The sequence below is a fragment of the Phycomyces blakesleeanus genome, assembly GCF_001638985.1.
Source record: "Phycomyces blakesleeanus NRRL 1555(-) unplaced genomic scaffold PHYBLscaffold_1, whole genome shotgun sequence".
NCBI lineage: Eukaryota > Fungi > Mucoromycota > Mucoromycetes > Mucorales > Phycomycetaceae > Phycomyces > Phycomyces blakesleeanus.
In genome coordinates, this window is record NW_017265134.1 from 2,284,763 (window position 1) to 2,297,267 (window position 12,505).

Consider the following 12,505-nt stretch of genomic DNA (forward strand, 5'->3'; position numbering starts at 1 on the left):
AATCGATTCCTTGATCTATGTAAATTGATAAAAAAAAGAGAGAGAGAAAAGGAGAATCTTGCCTGGTAGCTAGCTGCATGAAGAATAGCAATCTAAGATCATATCACATCTTTCTAACTCCCAAAAGAATGTTTAAAGAAACAGTATCAACTTTGCCAACTTGAAGATACCTTTACTAAATACATGATTCAGAAATGGCCTTCACGATAATATCGTCTATAACGTTGCTCACAAATACAAAATGTATCCTCCAATATTCTTTTAAGATCATTTTCTAGTAGTGCTTCATCATACTAATATTTTTTTTATATTTAATAAAGAGCTAGGTGAATTGATTTGCGATTATTTTTTATGTTTCAATCATAATATTTCACATTTCTTTGCCATTTTTGTCTTTTACTAAAACTGGCATTATTAATATTAACTATTACTACTACTATTATTGTTATTATAGTGTAACAACTAGGGTTAGGCACATCTGGCTTATCACTAAACTTTATATGAAAATAGATGCGTGAGAAGTATGACCAGAGAAATGAGTAAAAGTGGTGAGTTTCAGCAGTAGAATTGGTAGTATTGTGAAAAGAGAAGATGTTTGGGTAAGGCTTTCTAAATAGATAACGTAAAACCTCACATTTAACTTTGGCGTTTATAACTCTCGTGACATCTAGGTTAGCTTGGTGATGCTTTTAATAACTAAATGTACAAAAAGGAAATATTTCATACATGCCAAAAATAAAATAAAAAGATAGAGGCTGTATCTTGTCGTGGTTACAATAAAGAAAGAAAAGAGTATCTTATAACCAAACTTGAGCTCATAGATATTTATCTTTTGGATAAGATAATCATAATCATAATCATAATAATGCTATTGAGTAGGTACGGCAAGGTCACACTAATACAATTTAGACAATGAAACCATTTGGAGCTGACATGTACTGTTTAAGGTATTAAATTGGCAAGGAAGTCTGTCTGTCTGTCACAAACTATGTATGTATTTATTTATCTATCTATTTAAATGATCGTTTTACTTTAAAAGATATCCGGCAAAATGCTATAATATGGGAATTTCTGTAAGTTTATCAAAGAAGTGTGAAAACAAAATCTCGTTTTGTTTTTCTGTTTCTGGCTGTCGCTATTGATACTACACAAACCAAAAAAATAAAATAAAAAAAAATTACCTTTTTGCTTTCTCTTGAAAACTTTCTTTTTTTTTTTCTTAATGCTCCAAGGCCGAAAGACTATCTCCCTACACGACTATTCTTTCTTTTTCTCTCTCTCTCTCTCTCTTTCTCCTTTAGCTGAACTGTTTTCTTGTTTCAGGTTAATGTATTTTTTTTTTATATTTAATTTTAAAAAGAAAATAAGAATGTTTCGTTGGTAGAAAAATAGGTATATGGGGCTTATGTTTTTAAAACAAAAACAAAAAAAAAATTGTACTCGTATCAAGACATAAATTATAATTATAATTTTATTTTCGTAACACTAAGAATCGAATAAATAAATAAATGCATGATTTTTTTTATGGTTTTTGGTGCTTCAAATAAGAAGAATGTAATAGAATAAAAGAGTTAAAGATCATTAGATTTCTTAGATACAAATAAGCCGTGGAAGCAGGGCCAGATTCGAGCCTGTAAAGCATAAAAAGAAAAAAGAAAATAGCTCTTGAAAGATATATACGTAAAAAAAAATTGCACGTTTCAAACCATTCCTGGTTTACCGGGCACTGTTAAATAAATAGGTATATTTGGTGAGATTGAATCTGGAAACATTTTGGGGGGGGGGTTGTTTTTAAAGGTTTATTATTGTTGGATTTGTAACATGTAATTTTGTATGTGAATAGACTGATAGTCATATATACTAATGTTATTGAATATTATAAAAGCAAGGGAATGAAAAGACGAATTAAATAAAATAAAAATAATAATCGTCTCATGTTCTCTAATAGAATCAGTAGTGCAATTGCGTTACAGATGATTATCCATCGCATGACTATAGAATAATAACAACAATTATATCATAGAGGATCAATGAGGCGCCAGATGTAACCATATTGTCAGGTTTATCACAAGGGAAATCAAGACAGCTATGGATAAAATGACATTGATGATTACAAGAACAGCAAGATGTATAGATAGCTATCAAGACTATTAAGAGACTTTTCTTTTTACTGTACTTGATGATATTTGATATAAGAAAAAGTGCTTGTTGGCTTGTTACAAGACATTAAATTTAAAGGTAAAGTAAAACAATCTAGAGATGTTCTTCTCCCTTTATTAAACTCAAGATACTTGTAGAAATAACACTGATACTAATACTAATATAAGTTAGAATTAAACTCCTGTTGTTTGATAATATTATTGATGTGGCCTATTCTATCGATAAACTATCTGCTGATCTACTATATATAATATAATTATAAAGAGAGTTTCTTTTTTGTTTATTGAATCTTCTTAATTGCGGGAGCTATCAAAGGAATCAAATACGGGAAATGTAATATCCAACAACATTTGACTTTGATATTTTACGACAGCCTGTGAGACTATCATTAGCCATTTCTGGTGTAATCTCGTGTGTATAGGGCAATCTGTCATCTTGGTGTCAAGGTGTCAAAAGCAATGGGGACACAATATTAAGAGAAATGATAATAATAATAACAATAATAAGAGTAGTTGTGAATCCAAGGTTAGTTTAACGTATTTGAATATTGTCCAAAGTACTTCTTTAAAGCCTATATACAGAATATTGTAAGAAACCCATTTTCTTGTCCTCCTTATGATTAAGGGTTAGTTACCAAGGCAAATTATGAAACGAAAGAAAGAATAAATAAATAAAAATAAAATAAAAAGCAGGCTCCTTCCAAAAGATCGAAACGGTAATCCTAGTATATTTAATAGCGGATGCAAACCAAAGAGGAAAATGACCAAGTGCTTGGCAAGGACACCAACTTTATTTTTATTTTATTTTTTGTCTTTTTGATTCCCCACTATTTGTTGGATATTTTTCTGTAGATCGTAATTTAGTTATTTATTTATTTTTGATGAGTTTTGGATTTGATGAACCTATAGAACCAATCTTCTCTGAAACTAGACTGGCTTAAATCACTTTGCCTCGAGTTTTTCTAGCGTCCTAGGCTTTGTTATATCACAGCTTTCTTTTGAGAAGCAAGATGTATAAGTCTTTAGGGTGTGTTAGTTAAAGATACTTGGCCTTGCTATATTCTATTTATTTATGTTTATTTATTTTGCCTTAAAGTCAAGATGACTCCGCACAAAGCTCCTATTTTATAGGTAAACTAAATATGTGTAAAAAAAAAGGCCCCGATCCTATCCTGCATTGTCACACACCTTTCTCTTAAAAAGAAAAAGAAAATGGTGACACTTTGACTGTCATTGGAGAATGAGCGCTAATGAGCAGAGAAGCTTCATCGTCATTGAGAAATAGTAAGGGGTGGTGGAAATAGCAACTGCGTAGTGCTTAGGATTTGAGAGGGAGGATCATATTGAAATATGGACATAATACACACACACACACACATACACTTTTTTTAAAAAAAAATTACCTAAAAATAAGGGTGAAAGATTGAATATTTAGATAAGATGTTTTCTTGGACACAGACTTAAAAAGAAAGCACAAAAAAAACCTATCGGGATATCAAATCCCATACACATTGAACTTGGATTATGAAATTCAAACAAAAAGACAAAAATATACATTTGTAAAAGATTTAATGGTAAAGAAGAGTATGAAAAAGAAATACACACACACACACACATAGTCAGTTTAACAAAAAAAACCCGCTCTTCTTAATTCCATTACTATTTTACTATCCTGGTCTAGAGTAGTCCAACCATAGCTCATAACACCAACGCACGGGCCGCAGATTTACCTTTCACTGTTATTTATTTATTTAAAGATAAATTCAAATAGTACAGCTCAGTATAATGCCAATTCTGTTTGATTTCCGGTATACACAATATTTATTTATTTTATATAAAAAAAAATCTATTTGTTGCCATGACAACTACGGTAACTAACAACATTTAAATCCATGTCATACATACAATCTTTCCCGAATAGATTTCAGATTAATCTTGTATACGATAACAGCGCTCTCTCTCTCTCCCCCAAAAAAAAACCTCGCCCCTTGATATATTTTTTTATATTGCTCTCTCTCTCTCTCTCTTTCTTTCTATAGGTGTATGTGTGTGTATGTGTGTGTACCTTGGCGGTGGTACTTTAAGAATATGTGGCTTTTATATACATATTTATTTATATAATTTTATTTTATTTTATATGGTATTATTGGCGCCATATCACACAAAAGAATCTTGGATTACCTTTATTTGATACACAAGGATCTTTATCTAATTAACTTTCCTAGGCAACAATGAATGCTTTTGTGTAGTCAATAAAGGGTAACCGTGTGTTTGGTTTTAGAATCTCTCCTTTTGCCACATTTCTATTCGGTATATTTATAATCGTTAATATTTTATTTTATCTTGTATATACATTTTAGGTCCTGTGTAGCCCACGCAATCTCTCCTTGTCAATGAGACACATCATGCTTGGGCGTGATCTTTTTTTCTTCTTCTCTTTATTTATCTGTTTTATTATATTCTATATGCTATTGCTTTTGTCTTTATTATTTATGCTTTAGTGACACCGCCTGTTGTAGAGTATGACAAAAAGAAAGTTTTTCTTTTCTTTTCTTTTTTACTTTTTAGACAAGATAGACGATAAATACAAGGCAATTGAATTATATATATATTGTATAAAAAAAATTAAAAGATTAAAAATATAACATGTATTTTTGTGTAGATGGCATATCATAGAGAATATTCTTTCATTATAATAATAATAAAAAGAAAAGTAAAATAAAGCAAGGTAAATAATAACAAGAAGAAGAAGAGGAAGAAGAAAAAGAAGAAAAGTAACCGCCATAAAAGGGGTGCAGAAAGAGAGAGAGAGAGAGAGAGAAAATAAGACGCGTTAATGAGTCGTGTTCTGTAAAAGACATGCAAGACAAGGGAGCTAAAGGTATACAAGATGTTGGCTCCTTTTTTGATGCATGTTGTACAGGGCAAGTAACAACAATGAATGTCTGTGTACACGAATTGATCAATGAAACCGATGCAGGGATGATGCATGTAAAACGAGCCGATGAATGGTGTTGAGCGATGAATACAGAAACAAGACAGGTGTTTGAGAGAGAGAGAGAGAGAGAGAGAGAGAGAGAGAGAGAAATAAATGGAAATCGAGAGGGCGAAAAAGAGAGCGAAAAAGAGAGAGTAGGAGTAAGGAGTAAAATTTGATACGGTGAAACACTTTTTTTTGTTTTTTTTAAAAAAAAGGTATTTGATGAAAAAGATAATAATAATGGTAGTAATAAAAATAAATTATAAGATAGATAGATAGAATGATAGAGATATATACGTGTGTATGTATGTAAAGAAGAAGAAGAAATATATATATATATATATATATGAGAGAGAGTGGATATATGAATAGATAGATAAAGATACGTAGATATAAGAAATAAGTAAATAGGTAAGTAGGTAAGTAGGTAAGTAAGTAAGTAAGTAAGTAAGTAAGTAAGTAAAAAAATACAAAATGAATAATGGACAAAAGATAAATAAAGGTATTAAGGACTAGTATTGTCCAAAGAAATTGAGGTTTGGTAGTTGAGAACGTTGAATGGAAAAGTCTTGCTGGGCATATAAACTGAGCTGGCGTATCTTTCTTGCTTCGATGCTAGCAATCTCTGGGTAGGACATCCATTGAGATCTAATGATCTGTTCAGAGTCAAGCATAGGCTGTAAGATACGGCGTCTTGCATTAATAAACCAATTGCTGATCTGGTTGACGGTCAGGCCAGTTCGACAGGCCAGATCTCCTTTCTCTTTTTCTGAAGGATAAGGGTGGGCCTTGTGCTGAATAAGCCAGTGCTTGAGAAACTCGGTTACTTCTCGTGGAAGGTTTCCTCGTCGTCTTTTCTTGGCTGCATCTTTTACTGGTTGTTTTTGTTGTTGCTGCATTTGGTGGTGATCTGCAATGGTATTTGGAGGCATGCTGCAGACAGCTGATTGTACAGGTGACAGCTCTCTCGTAAGAGGTGGCGTTGAGGAGTAAATCATCGGCTCCATCGTTCGGGGTGGTGAATCGATCGTGGCAATGCTGTCGCACGAGCTCCGGCTAGTCCAACTAGAATCGGAGGATGTGCTTGAAGAAGATGATGTGCTCGTGCTCGGAGATACATCGAGTGTCTGTTTCCCTGTAGTGTCTAGACTGGGTCTTTGAGTATCTAGTAAAATAAAATACAGTAAAAGAACAATTGGTTAATATCAATCTTTATATATATATATATATAATATTACCCTTGGGCGCGTCAGAAGGTGTTGTCCAGAGATGAGCATCGTATTGGAGCCTGTCGATTGTCTTTGTTTTGTGCTCATCGATCATCAAGCGACGGCTATTTGTTTTCAATGACATTGTCAGAGGGCTGGTGTCGCCGTCGTGATACAAGACGAGCGGGGAAAATACGCGCGATGTGGATAGCTAGTGAGGGGATCAAGAGTTATTAGGAACCCCGATGCAGGTAAATTGTTGTAATTATATATTTATTTATGGATTTTATGGATTTATTTAACGTAGTGTACGTATTTATTTTTCGTATTTTATGTATTTTGTATATATATATATATATTAGTTATTTACATTGGAAGTGGTTGTCATGGTGATGTGAGATGTTAAGGTAGTCAAGGAAAAAAATAGATAAATAAATGAAAGGAACGAAAGAGACACTTGAGAAAATAATGGCTTATTTTATATTCAAAAAAAAATAGTAATAGGATAGTTAGCAGTTGACTTGGGGTTTATGCACACACACACACATATATATATATATAGGTTTGTGTGAGTGTATTCTATTTATGTATATATGTATATATATATATAAGTATGTACGTATGTATATAAACTATCATATATTTTCCTTTATTATTCACTAACCTTTATTATTAATCGTGGTTGTCAACGTTGGTACCCCACCCGTTTAAGGCCTTTGTTAACCTTTAGAATACACAATTACAATATCATATATATTTATATTTGTATCTGTATTTGTATACTCAGTAGATAAAGGTTCTGTTATACAAAGTGCTATGAAGCAACAATTCAAAAAAAAAAAGATAATATTACCCCAAGTCCATGTCTAAATTCCATTAAAAGACAACATATAATCTACAGAGACTAGACTAGCTTTCTTCCTCTTCCTCTTCCTCTTCCTCTTCCTCTTCATCTTTCTATTCTTATTTTTTTATGCGTAGCACTCGACACAAACATAGACACAAACAAACACACATATATAACTTAATATCTCAAGAGTTGCCCCCTCCCCCCAATAATACTTTATTTTATATATGTATATATATTATTGTATATATACATACTTGCCCCTTCTCTCCCCTTCTCTCTCTCCTCTTTTCCATTATATATATATTTCTCTACTATAACTTCGCATGACTTGATTTTTGTCTCACATACTATCTTTACTGTACTTCTCAAAAGATCGAATTCTCCTTTTGTTTTCATTTTTCTATTTTTCTTATCTTACAAAAAATCAACCGTTAATAATTCAAGACACGAATAATAATAACAACAACAACAACAACAATAATAATAATAATTCAAAAACTTTGGACTGTATATATATATATATATATATATATATATATATGTCTATGTATGTGTATGTGTATGTCTATGTGTGTATGTTTTTATTTATTATTATTTCACTTTATAAATATTGGTTGCCTAGCAACAAGTTGTTAATATTATACAATTTTCTTTTTCTTGTACATTAGGGGATTAGCGCACTGACCATCATTACATTGTACATAAAAAGAACAAGAATACTATGTGTGTGTGTGTGTATTATAAGATTTGAAATAAATGTTTGGCAATTGAAAAGAATAAATAAATAAATAAAGAAAGAAAGAAAGAAATAAAGAAATAGAAGCGAAAAGAGAGATAGAGACCAAGTATGGTGTTTAAGCAATTGTTTCAGAATCTCCCTTAATATATACAAACTAAAATGAATGCTCTTTATTTTAATGTGTGTGTACATAAAAAGCACAGGGACCGTAAAGTTGTGTCGATAGAGATATATTATATATGTTTCTTGCTACTTGTAGACATGTGTAATTAAGATCATTACTTTATTGTCAAGACGACACAGAAGTGTAGCCATATATATATATATATATGGCTTACGTTGTAGATTATCCAACTCTCTTTTGCAAAAGAAAATTGTCGAATTTTATACTGGTGTAGGACAAAATATTGTTATTTACAAGTTAGTGCCTACACTTGCGCACATTTGGTTACCCTTTCTACTCATAAAAGTCTCCTGCATATTAAAATAAGATTAACATCTAAGGAATTCACACAAAATATCAATATATTCGCAACGAAATATTGTTTTTAGGATACCAATAATAGTATTATCAACGATATCTATCTATCCATATTCAGAATTCGTGGATAATTTAAAATAATTTAAATACTAGAAACAAGTAATTATAATCATATTTATAATATCCTATTGACTTTCCTCGGCACAATCTGTTGGCGTCAACTCCTTTATTCTTTCTTTCTTTATTATCATAAAAAGTGCCGCTTGCCCTGATCTACATTCGGTTCCCCGTGTTATTCTTCAAAATGATGTGTAAAAGAGTAAGCTTATATCATGATGATGATGATGCTGATAAGAATATAGTATTATTATTATGTTTTTATTATCTGTTATTGCTGCTGTTGTTCATTAGTTGATTTTGGCTTTAACAGACTAATTCTATTCAGCTACTCATTATATCATCAGACTCGAGACCTTTTTCTTCTTATTCTCCCAGATTATAATATTTATATTTATATTTATATTTATATCGATTTCTGCTAATTTGTCGCACATACATGTATAGATGTATATTATCCCTCCATTTTTATCGGTTCAAATCTCTATCGCGTGAGAAAGGGTACAGAAAGATCAAGGGGAGGAAAGGAGAGGGAAATGAGTAACTAAATATTTGTGTGTATATATAAGAATTATTTGAATTATACGAAAGTTAAGAATGAAATTTTATTAAAGCATAAATAAGTATGAGGAAAGGAGTGTAATTGCGATATTATGATCCCAATTATGTTTTTTTTATGGGCATTGGTCATTTATGATAGGTCAATAGTAATTATACGGATTTAACGAACAAAGAAAGGCAAAAAAGAAACAGACAATACAATACAATACAATCTTCCCGCCTAACTTAGAATTTTCATTTTCTTCTTTCTTCTTTTTATGTCATTGACCCCCTTGATGTTTTCTAATCCTCGTTATAGGTATATACACATACGCATGCACACATACATTTTTATACATAAAGGAAAATCATAGCTTTACAAGGCTTTGTATATATGAGATTGAATGATAATGGTAATAATGGTAATAGTGATAATATAAAATAAAATAAGTAATTAGATAAATAGATAGATAAATAACAATAATTATAGTAATAGTTATAGTTATAGTAATAATAATAGTTATAGTAATAGTAATGAATTTCAAGTATAAATATTGATGCAAATAAATACAAATGTTATAGAATTAAAGAAAGCAAAGTGTTAGGCAAAATAAAAATAAAATAAAATAAAAATAAAAATATTATAGCAAAATATCAAGACAATTTAGAAGCACATAAACTTATTCTTCTTGCTCAATGATTCTTCTAATCGATTTTCCAAAATAGCCCTCGCCCGATCCACCTTTTCTCTTTGCGCTTTCTCTGCTGCAAGTTTAGCCTCCAACTGATGCGCCAATTCCTGGCTAGACTCCCATTGGCGTTTCATATCCTCCAATTGGTGTTGCATAGCTTCATCTGTAGTCTGGCGTCCGTCCTTTGAAGCCTTTAGCTCACGTCTCATTTCCTCAAGCGTAAATGCTTGTTCAGACACCTTTGTCTCTGCTGTCATCAAATCCCGCTCTTTCTTTTTAGCCTCTTGCTCTAGTTTAGTTAGTGCAGTCTTAAGATCAAGCACGTCCTTCTCATATCGCTCTGTCAACTCTGCATCTGCAGTATGAGTCGATGGCGAGTCAGGCGGCACACTTGTGTCAGGTGTCGGCGGCCGTTGTTGCTGCGGTGTGTCTCTATCATGCATCTCACCACCGCCATTATTATTAAGACGTCCGCTGCCAAACGACTCTTCAGATTCTCGGTCTCCATCTCGGCCATGCACCTTCATGCTGTGTGCCAAGGTAAGCTCCTTATTAAGTCGCGCATTATTTAATTTTAGATCCGAGACCTGTCTGTCAAATTCCCTAATCTTTTCTTGCATATCAGACTGCTGCATAGAAAGCTGTGTGTCCATCTCCTCAACATAAATAGAAAGTTCGGCATTCTCTTGGGAAAGGTCATCGCATTTACGCTTCAGGCTCACCACAATAGATTCGTCACGCGCGCCTGCATCTGACAATGATGTCCTGTCGACATTGCTTACTTGACGTTCTGATGCTACCCTCTCTTCCGCATCTCCCGCATTTCCCACTAACTTCTCTTGGAGAATCACGTTCTCGGCCTCGAGAGCTTGCCATTTGACCTTTGCTTCGATTGCCTTTTCCTCACTGACATCCAAATCATGCGACAACTCTTCAATTTCTTTAGTCAGCCGGTTAACTTCGGTCTCCATTGCCTCGGACAATCCAACAAACTCAAGATTCTCCTCTTCCAGGCGTTCAATACTCTTCTGAAGCTGTCTAATCTGGTCCTCATGGGTCTTTAAGATTCCCTCGGAACGCTCGAGCTCATCAGACTTAAGATCTAATATCTTTTGAAGCTCGGCAATCGTACGATCATGCTCTGAAATCTGTGCCCGCAACGAAACAAGGTGACTCTCTTTCTCTTCAATCTTACTCTGGGCCGCAAAAAGATCGTCTGCCATCTCGTGAGATACCTTTTCTAACTCCCTCGCAAGCTCAAGTCTTTCGTCATTTAGTTTATGTGCCTCTTCCATCTCAGTCTGGGCAATAGTCAGTTTCTTTTCCAATGCATCAAGCTGTGCTTTGTGATCAATCGGCATCTGCTTCAATAGTCGTCTCTCAGATTCCAAACTATTCTCCAGTTCGCGTATCATATTCTCGGTGTCCAAAGATATATTCTGGCCAGAAACAACATCTGCCTGTGCAGCCACAAGAGCAGCTTCCAATGTTGTCAGCTTCTCAATCAAATCACCCTGCTCTTTCTCATACGCCAAAACACGGTCCTGGAGCTCTCGGTTTGTGTCTTGCATTTCTTGAATGCTCTTGGTCAACTTCTCTTGCTCTTTTACAGATACCAGCGCACGTTCCTGGAGTTCCTGGTTTGTAGCTTGCAATTCTTGAATGCTCTTGATAAACTTCTCCTTTTCGATTGTCGACTGTTCAATCAAGCGAGAAAATTCATTCGCCTTGTCTGCCGCGTCCCGGGTCTCAAACTCTCTAGTCTGCTCAGTCTGTTTTTTAAGTGTATTCAGTTTGAAGTCTGATTCTTCCAAAAGACGCTGCATTTCGGCCATACTCTCTCGTGTGATTTTCTCCAGGTTTGCTTGTTCGTCGCTTATCTCGCGCTTTGCAACAGCTAATCCTTCCTCAGCTTCCTTCAACTTCAACATAAGTCTATCGATTTCCTGGGTTGCATCATCGAGAAGCTTAACTTTGATATCAAGCTTCTCCGCCGAGTCTCTCTTCTCCTCCTCCACTTTTTGAAGCGATTGCTTGAGCTGTTCAAGAACCAGGGTCATCGAGCTAATATGGGTATCTTTGTCGTTCAATTGCTCTTCAAATGCGATGCTCTGGTTTTGAAGTTCCTTGAGCTCTTCTGACAATAATGCTTGAGATTTTTCCCATCCTGAAATCTCTTCGTGAAGCTCAGTAGTCAATACCTTTGTCTCCTTCAGTTTAGCACGTAAAGAATTGTTGTCATTTTCAGTAGTCAGGGCCTGAATGGTTGCTTCTCTGAGCTTTTCTTCTGCAAGAACATTTGCTTCAAGCGTTGCCTGAAGATTGTCCTGAGCGGTCTTGGAAGATACCAAACTATCTTCTAGTGCTTCTCGAAGTGACACAATCATCTTTTCTTTTGCTTCCAAGTCCACAACCTGCTCTTCCAAGATAAGCTTCATATCAGATTTCTGGGCCTCGAGCTCTTCTTTGGACTTTAGGTGGTGAGCTCTTTCTGCTACAAGAATAGTGCACTGTGACTGGAGTTCGTTGTAATCTTGCTGGATGGACTCTAGAGACTGGACAGTGTCTTTCAACTGTAACAAGGCTTCATTCTGACGCCAGGGAGAAGAATTATCTACTACAGGTTGCTGCTCTGGTTTGGAAACCGCTACATCTCTTAGTGCACTTTCCAAAGGGACGGTCAACTCAGACTTTTGAGGCAAAATATTGCGCGAGGCTTTGAGACGAGCGGAAAGGTGC

General features: G+C 34.1%; 2 protein-coding genes across 2 annotated transcripts; one reads left to right on the plus strand and one right to left on the minus strand.

Annotated features, from left to right (window-relative positions):
- Positions 1-4,748: 4,748 nt before the first annotated feature.
- PHYBLDRAFT_157038 (hypothetical protein) lies at positions 4,749-5,450 on the plus strand. The gene has a single exon (XM_018433552.1). It carries the CDS (start codon positions 5,019-5,021, stop codon positions 5,175-5,177), a length of 159 nt encoding a protein of 52 aa, XP_018299010.1. The 5' UTR covers positions 4,749-5,018; the 3' UTR covers positions 5,178-5,450.
- A 201-nt stretch (positions 5,451-5,651) lies between these two features.
- Positions 5,652-6,764, minus strand: PHYBLDRAFT_184509 (Homeodomain-like DNA binding domain-containing transcription factor; the record flags this gene model as incomplete). Its single annotated transcript, XM_018438946.1, has 3 exons — positions 6,718-6,764; positions 6,378-6,558; positions 5,652-6,304 (listed from the first exon to the last, which is right to left on the minus strand). The coding sequence occupies exons 1-3, from the start codon at positions 6,733-6,735 to the stop codon at positions 5,652-5,654; spliced, it is 852 nt and encodes a 283-aa protein (XP_018299011.1). The 5' UTR covers positions 6,736-6,764.
- Between the last annotated feature and the right edge of the window lie 5,741 nt (positions 6,765-12,505).

Bases quoted from the DNA above. Each gene is read 5' to 3' on its own strand.
- PHYBLDRAFT_157038 (XM_018433552.1), top strand. From the start codon at position 5,019: ATGCAAGACAAGGGAGCTAAAGGTATACAAGATGTTGGCTCCTTTTTT.